The sequence below is a fragment of the Cydia pomonella genome, chromosome 17 (assembly GCF_033807575.1).
Source record: "Cydia pomonella isolate Wapato2018A chromosome 17, ilCydPomo1, whole genome shotgun sequence".
In the NCBI taxonomy this organism is placed as follows: Eukaryota; Metazoa; Arthropoda; class Insecta; order Lepidoptera; family Tortricidae; genus Cydia; species Cydia pomonella.
Window position 1 is genome coordinate 9,425,162 of NC_084719.1, and position 18,042 is coordinate 9,443,203.

The 18,042-nt window shown below is 38.6% G+C and overlaps 2 protein-coding genes across 3 annotated transcripts in view; one reads left to right on the forward strand and one right to left on the reverse strand.

The window, feature by feature from the left end:
* LOC133526809 (elongation factor-like GTPase 1) overlaps positions 1-1,907 on the forward strand; it is a 258,647-nt gene extending 256,740 nt beyond the window's left edge. The window contains exon 11 of the mRNA XM_061863601.1: positions 647-1,907. Within this exon, the coding sequence (XP_061719585.1) occupies positions 647-835 (189 nt within the window). The 3' untranslated portion in view covers positions 836-1,907. The remainder of the gene's footprint in view (positions 1-646) is intronic.
* Positions 1,908-6,268: 4,361 nt separating this feature from the next.
* The window catches only part of LOC133526814 (uncharacterized), a 110,344-nt gene continuing 98,570 nt past the window's right edge, over positions 6,269-18,042 (reverse strand). For both annotated transcript variants that reach the window (XM_061863607.1, XM_061863609.1), the window contains 7 exons: positions 15,192-15,349; positions 12,492-12,595; positions 10,509-10,706; positions 8,099-8,225; positions 7,513-7,673; positions 7,186-7,314; positions 6,269-6,494 (listed from right to left, as the gene is read on the reverse strand). In XM_061863607.1, the coding sequence (XP_061719591.1) occupies positions 6,399-6,494; positions 7,186-7,314; positions 7,513-7,673; positions 8,099-8,225; positions 10,509-10,706; positions 12,492-12,595; positions 15,192-15,349 (973 nt within the window). In that variant the 3' untranslated portion in view covers positions 6,269-6,398. The remainder of the gene's footprint in view (positions 6,495-7,185; positions 7,315-7,512; positions 7,674-8,098; positions 8,226-10,508; positions 10,707-12,491; positions 12,596-15,191; positions 15,350-18,042) is intronic.

The window sequence follows — 18,042 nt, forward strand, 5'->3', positions numbered from 1 at the left end:
TTCGCGGAACTTTACACATTCCGAACTGACGACCCTATCTTTGCAAAGCTTAGCCGTCAGCCTCGCTTACTCTGCGAGCTCGATTCCTAGCTCTGCTTTCCTGCAGCTCGGTCTTCGGCTTCGCACGGGAAGCCATCAAGATTTGATGGCCCGGATCTTCTTTCCTAGGTGGAGCTCGGCTTTCTGCCTCGCTTTATAAGTACTTCACGACCGAGGTCCATTCTCTTGAAGCTCGGCCTTTAGACTGTCTACAAGGCATTTCCCTGATACTGCCTACCATTTTTTTTTTTTATTTAGCACTAAAAACAGGGACCTCGGAAAGATTTTCCGCCCGGAGCCTCGCAGAGGCTAAGGTCGCCCCTGTACCTACTCGTATTTTACTGTAAGGACTCAAGTTTTAAAGCATTATGTTGAAATAAAAATCGTTTTTAATTTAAGTTAAAAAACTGGTTGACTGAAAACGTATTTTACAACCTAAATGAGTTTTTTCAGATAATAATAAGTTAGTCAGTGAGCTAGTATAGTTAGTAGTTTTAAGATCATATATATTGTATGCTCGAAACGGGCAACTGTTGGTTCGATATCTCCTGTATATGACATCTTATGTACACAGTTTAAATGAATAAATACTTTACTTTACTTCCAGGTGATAGAAATCGATCCATTCTGGCGTCCCCGCACCGAGGAGGAGTACCTGCAGTGGGGGGAGAAGTGGGACGGCGTGAACCGCGCCAAGGCGTACATGGACGCCGTGCGCGCGCGCAAGGGGCTCGCCACCGACAAGCATCTCGTGCAGCACGCCGAGAAGCAGAGGACGCTCTCCAAGAAGAAATAAAACTAACGTGCACTGGCCTAAAATTAGATATGGTAACTGGCCGTTTACAACAATATTTTTTGTTGTATGGAAATTGTTAAAATATATTTGACAAATAACAGTAACTTTAGTTATAAAGTATACAATTTATACCATAACGCGATAATCTGGCGAAATATATTACTCTAATTTTGTATCCAAGATAGACACCTACATGAGACTCAACTATAAGTTTCTGAGTCCGTCCGTCTGTAAAAAATTTGATTGATAAAAACTTTTCTATATCCAATCCGCTATGACAGAAATACTCAACTTGCTTTATTAGGTGGCCCGCAAGGTGATCCTGTAAATACATAACCTTGCCACCCTAACATCATCTTTAACCTTTTGAACGCCAGGAAAACCTAGTCGTCGTTACTAGTCGTGCCCATAGCGCCAAGGACACCTATAGGTGTTATGGCGGACGCTGTCAAAGTAACCTTCACACTTTCGAGTAAGGTTTACATTAGCTCGCTTGCGCCTGGGAGCTTGGCGTTTGAGTGATGTTTGTGTTTATGACATAAAGCGTTCAAAGGGTAAAGCAAATTCATCTTGCAGCCCGGGGCTACAAGGCGGACCGTCTTTGTGGCCTCGTAAAAAAAGATTGAGTATGGCTGCGCTATGAAGAAAAAGTAAAGCTAACATTTTAGTATCGAAGTATGTAAAAGTGTCGGCTTGCCTTAAGGTATTTGTCACCTCCCTGATAAATACTGATTGCCATCAGCGATTCACCTTTGTACTAAAGTGCATGCATGATAAAGGCAGATTGCGACTATTCTATTATCTTTAACGATCAACGAGCACTTCTTAATTCCACGACTATGGATATTAATATTTTGTTTCAGAAAATTCCTGTGTTATATTATATACATTTAGGCTATTTTTTTATCTTTTGTTATAAATACCTACAAAAATAGTGACGTATTCATCTTAATGCATTTACAAGTAGGTTTACCTACTCCATGCTTTTAGACATAATTCTTTGTAAACGAAGTTATGTCTCTCTAAGGCATTGTTTTGTTTTACATACTAATAAATATTTATTTTCTAATAAGTGGTTTATATTTCTATTTTGATTATTAACGAGGGACGTTCTTTGACAGGGTGCGTGAGCCAGCTCTCTTTTGGACCATAATCTCTGTCTTTTATAATCACCTATCTTGCTCGGTGATACGGTTCAATTTTGATAAGCAAAAAAAACGGTACTACCAGGGTTATCTCTGCAATGTGTGCTTGATAATTTGCGCACTCTTTCTTTACTATCTGATTTTTAAGGGAGAAATTAAAGAAATGAGAGATTTTGATATTCAATAAACTCATTTTTCTATTATTTACAATAAACAAACAATAAACGAATCACAACTCCAAACAGATACAGAAAATATCGAACATACAACCGAGTTAACAATTCCTACGCTGTAGAAATGAACAAACACAATAAAACATTTGCAACACTAACACATTGCACTATGCTTGTTGGGTTTAGTGAGCTGTTACCGTTAACTATTTATTTTTTATTAATTTTATTGATGACTGGTATGTTTAATTTAATTTACAATATCTAAGTTAAAATGATCTCATTTATTTTTTTCTTTAACAACAGGAACATTAAAAAACTACAACCCACTAAAACCGAACGCATCATAAAAGTTTCCAGTCATAAGGTAGCAGTTTGTCAATTAAAAACAAAAATGCAAACAAAAGTCAACTTAGTTAACAACCGGCAAAGTGGTACATTTAGCTGAAAAGTCACTAAAAATAATAATAATCACATTATCCTACCTACAACCTAGCTATTGTACAAACCTCACTAAGCTACTTTTTGATATTTCCACTAGTCTAGTTTTGTCTTTGGCAATATTAATGATTCCTCCTTCGTGACTCGTGTGAATGAATGGAATTGAAGCAATCTTAAATAACAAATGGACTTTCAATGTACCTGTGCCCTGATCACAAAGAAATAACTGAAAATTGTTGCGAGTTGTCAAAATGTCTGGCCGTTTTTGTGCAAATTTGGTTCATCATTTGTTTTTCTACTCTGAAAAACAAATGTAACCGATTCTTTGGGCAAATACGGTCAAGACGCGACCTTTTAGATATTAGACAAATGAATGTCGATGACGATGACATCCTCAATTCAAACGTCAACACGAATTCACCCGAACCCGAGAGACATTTTTCCAACTCGAAAATATAAACCAAGGCGGTTGTGTGCCATTGTCTTATTGCAAAAAGGTCTGTCTTGTTATGAGCGACTAATTCTACCTCAGTCAAGAGTGTGCCAGGCGACTGCGACCAGCGTAGATCTCCCAGTCATTGGTAAGAAAAAAAACTAAATCTTTGTGATAGGGCACCGCTGAAATATCGAAGTCGAGAGGCTTCTACTGTAACAAACCTAGGTATTTTTAGTGCAGCAGGTAACTGTTTCGTTTGCGCAAACTTTGGCACTGCGATAACCTAGTACAACAAAATTAGGCCTTCAAACATACAAACATCTTCCGTGAGCGTTATTTTACAAAACCAACAGCTATTTGCTAAACAAAGATACACCAAATATAACTAGAAGAAAGCACTTGATTATAGTGTAAGTAAATGATTAAATAACATTAAAATTCACGATTGTTGCAAAGGGCGAGTACATTTATACTTAAATCAAGTGTTAATGAGCTATGTACATAAAGATATAACAATAAACCCGTTTTAGAAATGCACTACTAATCCTGCGCCGTTGTTAGGACAAAAACATGACATTTATAGGTCACACTCGGTGATTTTACATTACTAAGTAAATGTGTCTGGAAAAGAAAAAAGTCAGTCAGCTATGTCCGTGTCGAAGCTTAGCCTAAATTAAAAAATAATATTGCGTTTGGACCTATAAAAGTTTTATTTTTGCCCTGAATTCTGGTTCAACCTGAACTATATCGATTCGATACAATAAATAGGGCATCTAATATCAGATACTGCCTTATTTCGATTTGTGTCAAATGAAGTATACAGTTTGCTTGTGTCAGATGAAAGGAAACATAACAATAAGTACGCAAGTAACTCACCGATTTGCAGCTTGAGCTTCTTCGCCGAAGACTAGAATATAACCGTTACATATAGCCCGAGCCTAATTAAACAGGAGATAACATTTTCACTATAAAAAGATAATAAACATGTCGACAATTACTTATTTAACTTTTCACGTTCCGCATCTTAAACTTAGGTTGACAATGCAGGTGTGTTGTTGGTTGACAACAAAGATGACTTCGCATCTAAGTATGATATCGAGATAAATATTCCTTGTTATTTATCTGCTTGGTGAGCTTTTGTTGTCAGCCGACAATTTCATATTTAGACCGAGGCATAACAAAACAAATTTTCTGTGTGTGCTGTGTGTCCACATTAGACAGATTTTACTTCCATTTGCCAGAATTATGGCAACTTATATTTGGAGATTTTAGATAGTAAATATCTTATTTATGCCACGATACTAAAGATCTAATCAACTAATTTTAACAAGATTTATATATAAAATAAATCAATGTACATGATTGGCAAGAAATGCGAACACACTCAAACCGAAATCATTTGCGATGGCCGAGTACTAACTAAACATTCATTCAAACAACGGCCGTGCTGTTGCTAGAATGTTCAGATTATCATAACAGCTAATACTTGAGAACGATAATAATTTCAACTGTGAGCCCCTTCGGTATCCAAAAATCAATTGGCCTAATGAGTTTTTTTCGTAGAAATCGTAATCGTAGTTTGTTGAGTTTGTATGGAATGTTTGACAGTTTTTTTTTTTCATGTTTGGCAAGGCAATCCGCAGTTATTGTGTTAAATAAAATTCTATATTAGATATCAAATTCTATTCATTTTATAACAGTTTTTAAACGAGGAAAAAACTCATTGGGTTGATGAAGAAGTGGACAAACCGTAAATTTTGTTCAATTATTTAGTAGATGAAACGAGGGTACATCAACTATACCGTCATTTATATAGGTACATTTGCCTTGTCTGTGGGAATGTCTGTAGTCCTATCCTAACATTACTAGCACCTCGCTCTAACGATCTATCACATTCACAATTAGGTAAACACTGTAAATGCTCTTCCATTACCGCGGCGAACTAAACTGGGTTACATAAGAAACAAATGAATAAAAATGCAAATACAAAAAAGAATAAAAATTGAAATAAATCATAAATTGATCATACAATTATCTTAACAAATTAAAATAAAACTAACATTATAGAGATATAGTCTTCAAGATGAGTCGATTGCAGAACCATAGATACAAGATGCTGCCCAAATACATGAACACAGTATAAAACTAACATCAGTTACATGACAACTTTCGCGATATAACTGATGTTTAGTTGAGTTCGATACAACAAGTTCATGATTGTTCTTTAAACGTATATATGTACAGTTTGTACATAATTTTTAGTACTGAAGTGTCAGTGTGTGAAGAAGTTAGTTCGCCACGGTGTAGTTGAATCTAATTGTGACTATGATGATATCCGAAACACCCTACCCTTATCTAAGTGTTGTGTTTGACACAAATATGACGTAGACAATGCCTTGCAGACATTCAAACTGGTTACAATAAACCTATACAGTATACATACATGAATAATCACATATTTATCAATAAATTAAACATTACAGACGAAGGGCTGAGTAATTATAATGAATTATGATTTTATAAAAGCTCAAATACTGTAACCATTGACTTTTACCCTGGAGAATAATGCCCGTCGGACTGTTTTACAACCATAACATTAAACAGTCTATTGTATTCAATGGATGTAGACAGGTATTCATTTTCAGAGCAATGTTGGTAGATTTTTATCATATACACTTTATTGCACGCTTTATTTGTAAAATAAATTCTACGTGCGTCATTTCTTTATCGGATAAAGAACCCTGCAGCACGCATTGTTTAAGAAAGAAATGCTTTGAAAGAATTAGGTATCACCTGCGAGACATACCGGTTTCTAGAAATAAATTATATTAAGTTACAAATAAATAACACGGCAGCAGCCTGCCCTTAAACATAAGCGTAAAATACCACATAATCCATCAGTCTAGGTCTCCTTTCACCTTTGGAATGAAGACTTCAAAATGAAGCTTTTCGCCAATTTCGGGTCACATTGTCGTGATTTTGCACAAAATAATATTTTTAACAGTTAAAACCTTTTGAGATCACGATATTGCGTTAGTTTTCTCGCAATATTTCGTTTTCTATTTAACTATAAGTCGTAATCTCAAACACACCCATTTTGATTTATCTTCTAAGCGCTGACGTAGATTACTCGGGCCCCTTTTGATGTCCGATGTGTTTTCTGAGCAATATTATTCTTAAAGTTTGTTTTTAACCCAATATTTCTTATCTTTTTTCAACCATAAACACATCACATCGATGTCTTCTGAGCATTTGATTACATCCCGTCTGACCTGAAGTTTTTTCAATCGTGGGTGTTTTTTCCTTTTTCCGACCTTGCTCAAAAATGAATCCAAACATCCTGCCCGGAGTCGCCCCGCCCGGCCCGCCGGCTAGCTGAAGGCGCGCTCGCCGGGCGCGTCGCTCACGGCGGCCTGCGCCACGTCCGTCAGGATGACGCCCGACAGCGCCTCTAGAGATTGGCGCACCTGGAGTAAACGAAAACAATGGTTTCATCGCACAGAATATACTGAGAGATTAATGTAGAGAGAATTTTATAAATTGGTAAAAGTTACGGAAGTCAGATGATTCTTTGGAAAGTATTGCTCATCAGTGGATATTGTAGTTGTGTAGTAGTATCGTTACCGATGAATCTCCAATATGACTATGCGGAAAGTGACCATTTATCACATTACATGTGATATGGTGGATGTATCCGCAGTCATCGAGTGAAGTCTCGGTAGCTTAGTCGGCCAGTGATCCAAAGTCGCGAGTTCGAACCTCGCCCGAGACCTTATTTCTCCACCATTTCCACTTTTCTTTTATTTCTAAACTTTTTGGTATCGTTTCCAGACGTTTCTGCTTAATACAAAATTAATTTTGATATTATAATTTATCGGATTAGATGAGATAAAAAGGCGAAAGGGTGGCAAAATGCTGAACAAAAATTATAGGTAAACGTGTTTTCGTAAAGTGAACCAGGAATCACCAAACACATCCACGCTCTTGGTCAACACTTGACACTAATGGTGCTCGGTCACAAGATTTGTAATGAGCTAATTTTAGCAACAAGTCGTCCAATGCGTGCTGCCCGCATCGCCGATCCGCATCTGCCGTAGAATAAAATTGAGCGAAAGTTTTAACGGTGACAGACGGTTCGGCGCAACGGGGGCGGCGTACCTTGGTGAGCAGCAGCAGGTTGGTGGTGAGGAAGGCGTGCAGCTCGGCGGCGGCGCGCGAGTGCAGGCGCGCGCGCCAGCGCACCAGCTCGCCGTACAGCTGCTCGCCCGACAGCGCCGCCAGCGGCTCCTGCCCACGGAACGAACCAAACATGTACACATATTAACAACAAACACATACCATTGTCAAATACCCACACAGATAGACAATTATTAAACATTGGCATACGTCAGAGTGACCGAATGCTCATAAGTTACAGTAAAAATGCAAATTCTCCGTTCATGATGATGTACATGGCGACCCCGCCGGAGCGGCCTTGTTAGTTACCCGTTCGTCCTGCGTGACGCGGTGCAGCCTGTAGGCGAGCAGCGCGGCGGAGCAGGCCAGCGCCAGCGCCAGCAGCAGCAGCAGCAGGCGGCCGCAGCGCGCCGCGCGCCGCGGCAGCGGCGCCCCCGTCAGCAGCGCCGGCTGGATCACCGCGGCGCCCGCTGATGTCATATACATCATTAATAACATTTAAAACCGCGAGATGACGAAAGTCACTTCCTAAAGGCGTTATACACTTAGTTTTCCTTTCTCCATAGTTATACTCCGCCCCAACCAACTTTGAATTTTCTCTTACAATACACAATATCCCACGATGTACTTAAACACGTTGTGATTGATCAATCAAAGTTTAGATTGACCTGGTTATACGTCAAACCTCTTACGCTGCTTTACAATATTTGGCGTTGTTTACTGTTTGCAAGTATTGTTATACTTAATGGGAGATTCCAGCCCTTTTGTGTTTCGTGTATTATAAATAATCCAAATAAACTATTTTGTATTTGTTTAAACCGTTGCCTGTGTTTTAACCCGGAAGATATACAAAATAATTACTGTTTGAAAAAGTAATTTTTGACTCCCGGCTCACCTGAAGTGATGATCGCTTCCGACTCTCTCCGGACGGGAGGAGCGGGCGTGTGGTCGCCGCCGGCGCTGCTGCTGTCGTCCTCGGGAGAGTCCGTTACGTCCAACTCTACTTCTGAGGCACGTAAATCCTGGAAAGAATACCGGATACCCGTTAATAGATGGCAAAACATAAACGAAAATGAGAAATGTTCATCGTTCGGGTAGCCAAGTCCTGATATAATAGCCCCAAATTTAATTCCCAACCAGTCAGCAAAACACATTTCACTTTTCCACACGTCCTTCGTAACATTATATCAGCCAAGTGTTTTGAAATTTCCGCCATCTAATAAAGCAAAGATCCAATAAAACGGGGTTCTTCGGCATTCTCTAACCTACACCATATGGTGTTACCTTTATACGCCACTTTAAACGCCGGGAGCAATAAATGCCGGGACGCTGACTGACCGAGCGATTTAGGGCCAATTGCACCAACTACAATTAACATACTGATCCACGCAGCAGAGAAATATGAAACTTTCCATAGAATACAATTTAGCGAACGCTTCAAGGATGACAGACGGTTTGGTGCAACCGGCGCTCAATGTGCGAAAATCGTCACAGTTTAAATCAAAATATAAAACATTCAAACTACCTGTTGTTTAAACGCCGGTAGCAAAGTGGATCTGGTCTAGATAGCGTATTATTATTGTAGTTTGTAGTTTGTGGGCCTTTGAATGCCACGTCGACCAGGCATTGGTCTATTGTGACAGCCCTTTAAAGTTCATTACTGATGCCCGTTGAATCCAGGAAATTCCAGATTCTTTGGGCCGTAATGTTCTGTACCTCATAGGGTTGCAATACGTGCCGCCCTAGGTGGGTACTTCTTTTTGACATTAGTGGTCCACAGGAGCAGAGAATGTGCATTGCAGTCTCCTCTGACTCATGGCAGAACCTGCATGTCGCGTCTTGTTTCTTTCCGATTTGAAACATGTGTTTGTTCAATTTACAGTGTCCAGTCAAAATTCTGGTCACCGCGCAGACTTTGTGTCTTTTGAGCCCTAGAAGCTCCCTAGCATTTTTGCTGTTGAACCCTTTGATTAGAGCTTTCGAGTGTTCTTGTCCTTTTACGAACTTCCACCAATCGTTTGCCCTTATTTTTTCTAAATTGCTGAGCAGTGAATATGCATCCCGTTTTGTGATTCCACAGAACGGTTCTGGGCCGACCAGGGGTGTGTCTGCGCCCTTTCTAGCAAGTTCGTCCGCTTCTTCGTTTCCGTTAATGTCGGAGTGCCCTGGTACCCATCTAAGTGTGACTTTGTTGGAGTTTGCCAGTGCATTGAGGTTTGTTTTACAGTTCTGGACTAGTTTTGAGTTTGACTCAAGGGATTCTAGTGCCAGCAGAGCAGCCTGGCTGTCTGAGTTGATGTAGATATGTTGGTGTCGTAGGTTTTTATCCAGGTTAATCTCCGCACATTTGTTGATGGCGTAGACTTCAGCCTGGAAGATTGAGGCCTGTGTGCCCATGCTGACGCTGGCTCTGAGCTTAGGTCTCTCACCATAGATCCCACATCCTACATCAATGCCTTTCTTGGAACCATCCGTGTACCAAATATGGCTTCCCTCTTCGACGAACATTTGGTTGTTGGTCCATTTGTCTCTAGGAGGTATTTCTACTGTGTACAGTTTATTAAACTGACATTCAGTGTGCGTGTCATCGGTGGGCATGCTAAGGGTTCTATTTGCAAAAACCCAGGCCTTTAGTTTGGTTAATGCTTGAGAGCGCCATTTTGGCCTGTTTAGCGTGCATATTCTGTAGACGCACTGCTTAGCCTCCTTTTGCACCTGCAAGTGGAGTGGTATAATATCCAGCAGTGCGTCTAGGGCCGCCCCCGGTGTCGAGGAGAAGGCGCCTGTTGCTGTTAAACATGCCGTTCGCTGCAGGCTGTTTAGAGTTTCTATTGCCGTCTTTTGGTTGGTTTTGTTACACCAGACTGCGGAGGCGTAGGTAATTATGGGCCTCACAACCGCTGTGTATAACCACATAGCAATTTTGGGTCTTATGCCCCATCTTGCTCCTGCCATTCGACAGCATGACCACATGGCCATTTTCGCTTTTTGTATAATATTTCTTAGGTGAGGGTTCCAAGTTAACTTTTGGTCGAAAGTGACCCCTAGGTACTTGACCTCGTCTGAGAATGGTATTATTTGTCCATTAAGTCTTGGTTCTGTGAGCTTTTCGAGCTTTCGTTTCCTTGTGAATGGTACTATTACAGTCTTGCTCGGATTAATGGACAAGTCATTTTCTCTACACCATTTGATAGATAGCGTAAGGGTAGCGTCTAATCAGGCCCAAAAGAGATCCGTGGGAGAGAATTTTGTTCAACTATAGTATTGCTGCATTTGCGGCTGATCTGATATGAGATGCCACATACCTGTGGAGTAGGCACCGCTCGCTCGGGCACGCGCGCCGCCTTCCACACGTGGGTCATGAGCTTGTAGGTGGAGTCCCGCGACAACAGGGACCCGAACACGTGCCGCTCGTCGCGCGTGCACACGCCGACGGCGTTGGGGATGATGCGCGCCACCTTCTCTTTCGTGATGCGGAGGACTGACGTCGTTGGTATTAGGAGCTGGAATGAAAATAAAAATTGTGATTTTTTTTATCGGATTTAACTTCGAAACTTCGGAGTTGTGCAGACACGAAAAATCTGACGATAAATACCTATGTATACATTGTATTTACCAAGGATTTTAAGTATTAGGAGTCGAAAACTAATACGAAGCAACGCAAAACTTTTTATGACCCTTCGAAGTGTCTTAAACCAAGATTATTTTGAACTGTTGCGGAGGTTCTCACGTGATTAAAATTGTACACTCTAGAGAATGGGGTTATTTTTTGCACTTAATATTTATTTCTTTATAATTTTTCATAAGATAAGCAATAATTTAATGTTGGTCTCTAGAATTACAACTGTTATTATATGACTAATGCAATAATCGTTTCCTAATAAGCATATATTTATACTAACCTAATTGAATTTACCATAGTTTTCACATCCGGGCAACACGTGCCTAAAATCGGCTTACACGACTCAACTCTGACCTAGTTTAAGCCGAGCTGTGTCGACACGTTTTTATGCGGCGATGCACTTACGCGGCTTTAGATCAAATTTGCTAAGCTAGACTTGCCCGAGTTCATATTTGATTACCAGGCGGATGACGGACGCGAATCACGCGGCAAACTAATATTATAAACGATAACCTCTAGCCACCCAGACATAAAAACTTGCCAAGACAATTTTAATGGAATAGGAGACCGTTTTACTTGAAGTTAAAAGTTTTGAGGGTGGGTTAACGCCTCTCACGGAAAAACTGGCGAGATGGATGAAATTTGGCATCGGGGAAAACATAAGGTTAGCAATACGTAGATATTGGTTAATGGTTAGGTCTAACTTCTAAGAACTGTATGAGAAAATAATTAATGATACTGTAAGAAAGCTAAATTAATAAATTAACTGTTGAAAATGTATTTTGGGTTTAAGCTGACATTTTTATGTCTCCTAACCAGCCTTAACAGAAAGATTGTTTTTCTATTTTATTAAGGCTTGTAATTCTGGTCGCCACAAGACCACGACTCGCGTCGTGATAGTGCATTTTTTAAATACAGGGGAACTATTAATGTTTCGCAACGTAGTGAAACTGATCTAAAAAATGTTGACTCACTAATCTACGATGTCGCTCCAAGTGTATAATTAAAATTCCTGCAAACCAGTTCCGGAAGTACTACTAGTTTACGATAACAGATAAATATTTACGCGAAGATTGTCGGCCTTGAGTCTCGGAAAATTTTCTTTATATCCATAAGGCAGACGTAAACGTATCGTAACATAATAATATATCAATTAGGGCGCAGCAAATAAAGTCATAGCTTGTTTGAAGCTACCTGCGAAAGTATAGATCATCTCATACGTGTTATGTACAACTCTAAAATGTTATATAAGTTTTATCTATCGTTTTTTCTCTAAAACAAGTAAATCAAAGTAAAATAGTTACGTAATATCATACCTATCTAAAGGAGTTTTTCCTTTGACATAATTTCAACTGATTAATGTCTTAGTTGCCAATTAACACAATTATCTAAATTATGATTAGAAGATATCATGTTTGTTTAAACAGCAATCGAAGCCCAAGGCTATTTGCAATTTGTGATAGGTTTGCACAGATCACGAATGCACAGCGTAGGTGCTCAGCCATACAGTCCATCTACGCTAAGACTCGGAAATGAAAAAGTATGGCTAGACGCAGTTCCTATCATGTACACTTAGCATGGACAGACTCGACACGGGTCGACCTAGACCCAATCGAAGCCATGGGAATGACGACTAGGCTAAAGCCAATACAAGTATCGCACCAACCTTGGTCACATATCCGAACACGTTGGAGTAGAAGGCGAAGTAGTTCTTGGTGATGTAGAGGTGCCCCTGCAGCAAGAGATCCCCCACCAGAGCGCATGAGTAGTCTGAAATCAACCAACACACATACCTATTCAGTTCCGAAACTTCCCATGCGTCACGATTTTTCGCAAGGAAAAATGGTGACGCATGGGAAGTTTAGTAAAGTCATTTAGGGGAAAAAATATTATAACATATTATGAAAGGCAAAGTTTTATTAGCAAAATATGCAAACTCAAAAGTTCTTAATTTATATTTAGAGCAACCCAAGCAGTGAAATACCTTCACCTTACAGAGGGCCAGAGCCATAATAAGTAATAACTTCACCACTAATTCTGTGAGCAAGTTGTGTTGTGATCGTAAGGGTAGAGGTAATTTGTTTTAGAAAACCCATGGACTGTGTCGGTTGCAAGATCGGCCTGAGATTGTCCAAAACAACTCCAACAACAAATATGTTCTCATTATTGTCTTTTTGTTACAAATATGCTTTCACTTTTTATAAAATATATGCCGAATGGTAAAAGTACCGAATAAATAAATCATTAACTATAATGACCTTCAATCAAAGTACATTAGTGCCTACGCCAATCTTGGGATTAGTTGTCAAGCGGACCCCAGACAACGCGAGGAAGAAGAAGATTAGCACCAGCAGACCTCAATATTTATAATTTTTTCTGAACAAACGAGGATTTTTTTCAAAATTGCAGGTAATAAGTAGGTAAGGTATACGTAAGTAGGTATATTATTTGAGTTGTTGTTTATTTCGAAAATGCGAAAACGTCAAATATATGTTAAACCTAAGTAATACCGATGTTTGTTGAGAAAAATATCAATCTGTCCTTGAAAGTAGGTAAATATTTCTCGTTTTATGTATTCCATATCCGCATTTGTGACTACATCATTCACATAAGTTTAAAACACGTAGGCGCTATTTAATTAATTATGATTACGATACAATTGTTAGGTATTTAAAAAGCGGAAAATACCGCTGATAAAATTATCACTGCGACTAGGTCACGTTTAGTTTAAGTAAATTTATAGTAAATAATGCAATACACCATGTTTTTTAATTCCGTTAACTTGGGGTATGGGTAAGTAAGTACCTACGTATAAGGAAACTAAATGGCATAGTTAATTTTTAAAAATTGTTTTTTTTTTCCTTGTTTTCATTTTTGTAAAAAAGTATTTTAATGTTGCATCTATATGCAAAGTTGTTGTAACACGATCATTACATTTTACTCAACCAAACAATTGAAAACTGTGACATATCAATGCCATTTCGAACACCGATCGTCCGAGATAGTACGTAAGTTTAGTAGTAAATGTATAAACTCGTACTAAACACTAATCAATATGTAAACAGGCCCTAAGGCAAGTGCACACGCTCTCAGATAAAAAATAAATTATTGATTATCTCTAATACCGGTGTCTTTGAGAAAGTTACTTAATTTAAGGTCGGGAATGCACCCTTTTAATTAACGGATATAAAAAAAAACACGTATAATATAGTACACTAATTTATCCTCTCTTGCAACTTGTTTTCAGAAAAAAAAATCATGATAAATTAGCTTTCGTGCTTACGACGCGTTCTTAGCGTGATAACGTCAGAATCTTCTTAAGCTTATACTATCCTCATTTCTTTAAGAGTGTTTGAAAGTACGAAAATGACCTACTAAAATTTAACTTTTTTTTTTTCATGTTAGCAGGAAACAAAAGATAACGGTTTTGCTCACGTCTTTTAATGAAGCTCCTTTTGTAAATAGCACACGAATATGTTTAGTTTATCCCCAAGGCGCTGGACATTTAATCATCTTCCCATTTTTTGAGATGATACTCGAAATTATTCAACCCGTCGTGGCATTGCAATACAAGCTAATTCCAAGGCTAACAGTTAGCCTTAAGACCTGTTACTCTGTATATCGTTAAACTGATTGTGTTAAAAACGAAAGCCACTATTGAATTATGATATTCGATTTTTTATTTCTGCTCTATTCACTAATCTGCCTATTATTGCCGCCTTCGTCTATTTATTAAATTATTTTTATTGTTTTCGTGATTAAATATAATGTTATTAGTTAATAAACTATTTGAATTTGCACGTAGCTTTATTCAGTGAAATACCGACGGTTCAAAAGAATGTGATATTGACTAACAAAAGAAGCCGTTTGCATAAATCTGCTCTCGACAGTCAATTATGACGCCTGCGGGCCTAATTAATGGCCCATGGCTCTGGCAAGCAAGCATTGATAGAATACACGTTTACGTTAGAATGAGAATTGAAACAAGTTATTTTCGAGTTATCTTGTTTCAATTTTCGTTCTAACGTAAACGTGTATTCTATCAATGCTTGCTTGCCAGAGCCATGGGCCATTAATTAGGCCCGCAGGCGTCATAATTGACTGTCAATTTCGTTCACATTCAAATTAAAATCTACTTTGGTGTTTTGAACATCCGGAAAACCAATAGTAATAAATATATTTTTAAAGCATATGGTGAAACGCCTTTATCTCGCCACAGTTAATATGATTTGTCCAGGAAATTAAAAACTTGATATCGGGTTACGTGCTATTTCAATAGTAATAGTATAGTATTTCAATACTCTACTGCAACTAGCTCTAATCCCTTCACACATATACGGACAGACAGAGACGCCGATATACTCACAGTTGAGCACTCGCTCTTCGGGCCCGACCTGCGGGAAGTGCCGCTGGAACTTCTTCTGGCGCGACTTGCTGGGCTGCTTGCTGCCGCCCTCGGTCTCCACGGCGTCCGCCGGCTCGCGCACGGACGGCGCCGAGCCTGACAGTGGCTTCACTACATGTCTGTGGACAATAAATATTGGATCAATTTATTTTAAAAGAAAAATATACTTGCCAGTCTAATCTTAATATACTAGGTACCTACGCTAAGATTACTACGGGCAAGTAAAAACCTAGAATAACATCATTTTTTGTCGTCCTCACTCAAAAGACCAAACTTAGTAGTATGAACTCGTATATCTGATGGCCTACCGCGAACCACCAACGAATTTGTGTCTCTCTGTCGCACTTACGTACGAATTTACAACTGCTCCGTTTTAATGATTTCACTTTTGAGCGCGCTGCGTGGACGATGTCAAAAATGTCCTTCTGAGAAAAAAAAGATGGCGATTTCAAATAACATCACCAATTTCTATTGGAAAACGGGAAATGGCTAGCAAACGTTCTACGGACGTAAACTATAATAACAAGAATAATTTTATATCTGTGTCAGTACATTGCGTGCCTGATTTAACGTATCCAGGCCACAAACATAAACAGAAAATAAAACTGAACGTTAACGCAGTGCCAACGGCAATCTTATCGAGGAATTAATTTGTCGCGCCGACCTTTGCAATCACCTCGCCCATGGCCCCGTGAAGTCTGATTGAATTGAAATAACCTGTATTACTTCTTTGATTGTTCTTCGAGATGAATAAGGCCTTAAGTAGGTACCTATTAATGGTCTCAAAATACCTCATAGGTCATACGAGACTGTAATTATCTACATGAATTTAAGTTATTTAGGTAATTTTACTTATGCAGATTAAAGGCAACTTTTATTAGTTTATAGTTTTCTTGCATGAAAATTATGATATTGCAAAATTTCATTTTTCACTGGCATTTTAACGTTGATTTAGGTTCGTCGCCAGCAGCGACAAAATATAAAATTCAATAGTAGAAGAAAACAATAGAGCCAATAGATTGATTAGCCGTGGGATTACCTTGTAGTTTTTCTGGTAGGTATGTAAATTACTGATGATAACTTAGCAACCGATTTTCCGGTAATAAACTATGCTACCTTTGAATTATATACTTATTTATAATAAAACCACATTGAGGAGGAAAGTAACTCAAGTGGATTTGTATTTGTATTCGTCCAGTTTAAGGGTTCGTCATTGGCTTTATGACTCATAAAATATACCGGAAACAAACATAATCATATTTAACCGAATATAGGTAGGTATATATCTGGCTATATATGCGTTTTTTCTTCCTTAATATCGCGAGCGTCAGTGAAGCAGCCATATTTGTGCAAATAAAACACCAACGAACACGTAAGCATTTAGGTACACTTTATTTTCTACGGTAGGTATACATACTCGTATAATATGTATACCCCTACAGAAAATAAACAAACGACAAGCGGCAAAGTCGTTCGGCCTATGATAAATTACCCTGCCTAGTGAACCAAACACCCAACCCATTATTTGAAAACAGACATATTTATATTTTTTCACCACACCAACGGTAAAGGCCCTCTTGATCGTTCAAAAACGAATGAGAAAGTTTTATTTTATCCACATGTGATGCAAATTTTGAGTGTTTCCTTATGTTAGCTAGTAAAATTGACTTTTAAATTATGATTTTGAATGATTATTTTTTTATTACGTTCATTTGGATTTGATTTCATTTTAATTTTTTGGTATTTCATAGTTAGTAGTTTCCTCGTGTTGGTGTGGTGAAAAAATTTGCGTTTCACTCGGTGGCAAAGTTTGTTTAACCCTCGTGCATTAAAACCCTCGCAACGCTCAAGATTCCACTTCTCGAACCACTCGCTACACTCGTGGTTAAATTTTGGAATCTTTCGCTTGCTCGGGTATCAATATTAGCACGAGCGGTTAAACAACAACTGCCCCCTTGTAAAACAAATAACTATTGTACTTCGAATGAAAACGCTTATAAATGTACCTGACTATGTATGTGACTGACCCAATAATAACCTTTAGATGCCTTAACTGGCTATTATTTATTTTTCTGTATGTATGCCACCTTAATACCGGGTAGAATTAAGATCATTAAGGAGTTAAGGTTAAGGAAGTCGCCTCTATAAAGACCTAACTCGTGCGAAACTGGGCTGGCAGTACGAGTAAAACAAACGTATCGGTAACAGTTCCTTCAAGATTCCAGTTAAGACTACTATATTACACTGAATAGGGTGACCTAGAACATTAAAGTTGGGATCTAGAGCAAGCATAATAAATGTTATTGGGCTGGGGCTGACCGCAGGAAATTAAAATTTAGACCAAGTACGGTCACGTCTGAAAATAAAAATATCGATACGGACAAATTGCCAAAATATGTATACACTACCCTAATATATGGGCCATAAGGTCGTGTATACATATTTTTGGCACTTCGATTGTGTCGATGTTTTCATACGTGACTGTACCAAAAAAAGAGGAAATGTTGAATATCTTGTTGCGTAGGTTTTTATTGACTTTATCTTCTTAAGATTATAACTATTTATTAATTGAATTCAGATATATTTTTATTCAAAAATTCTAAACACGATTGATAAGTTGACGTAAATAAATAATTATGTAGAGTCGGTCCACGCTAAATTTCCATGCCAAGTGCTTCGTCAAGTGATTATAAAGCTTATAGAGGTATGTATGCATTCTTGTAGTCAAGTTTGAGCAAAGTTAGCGTGGTCAGAATCTACTAATTTAATTTCAGATTCAGAGCAAAAAACAGGAGCTTAATTCAGTACCCCT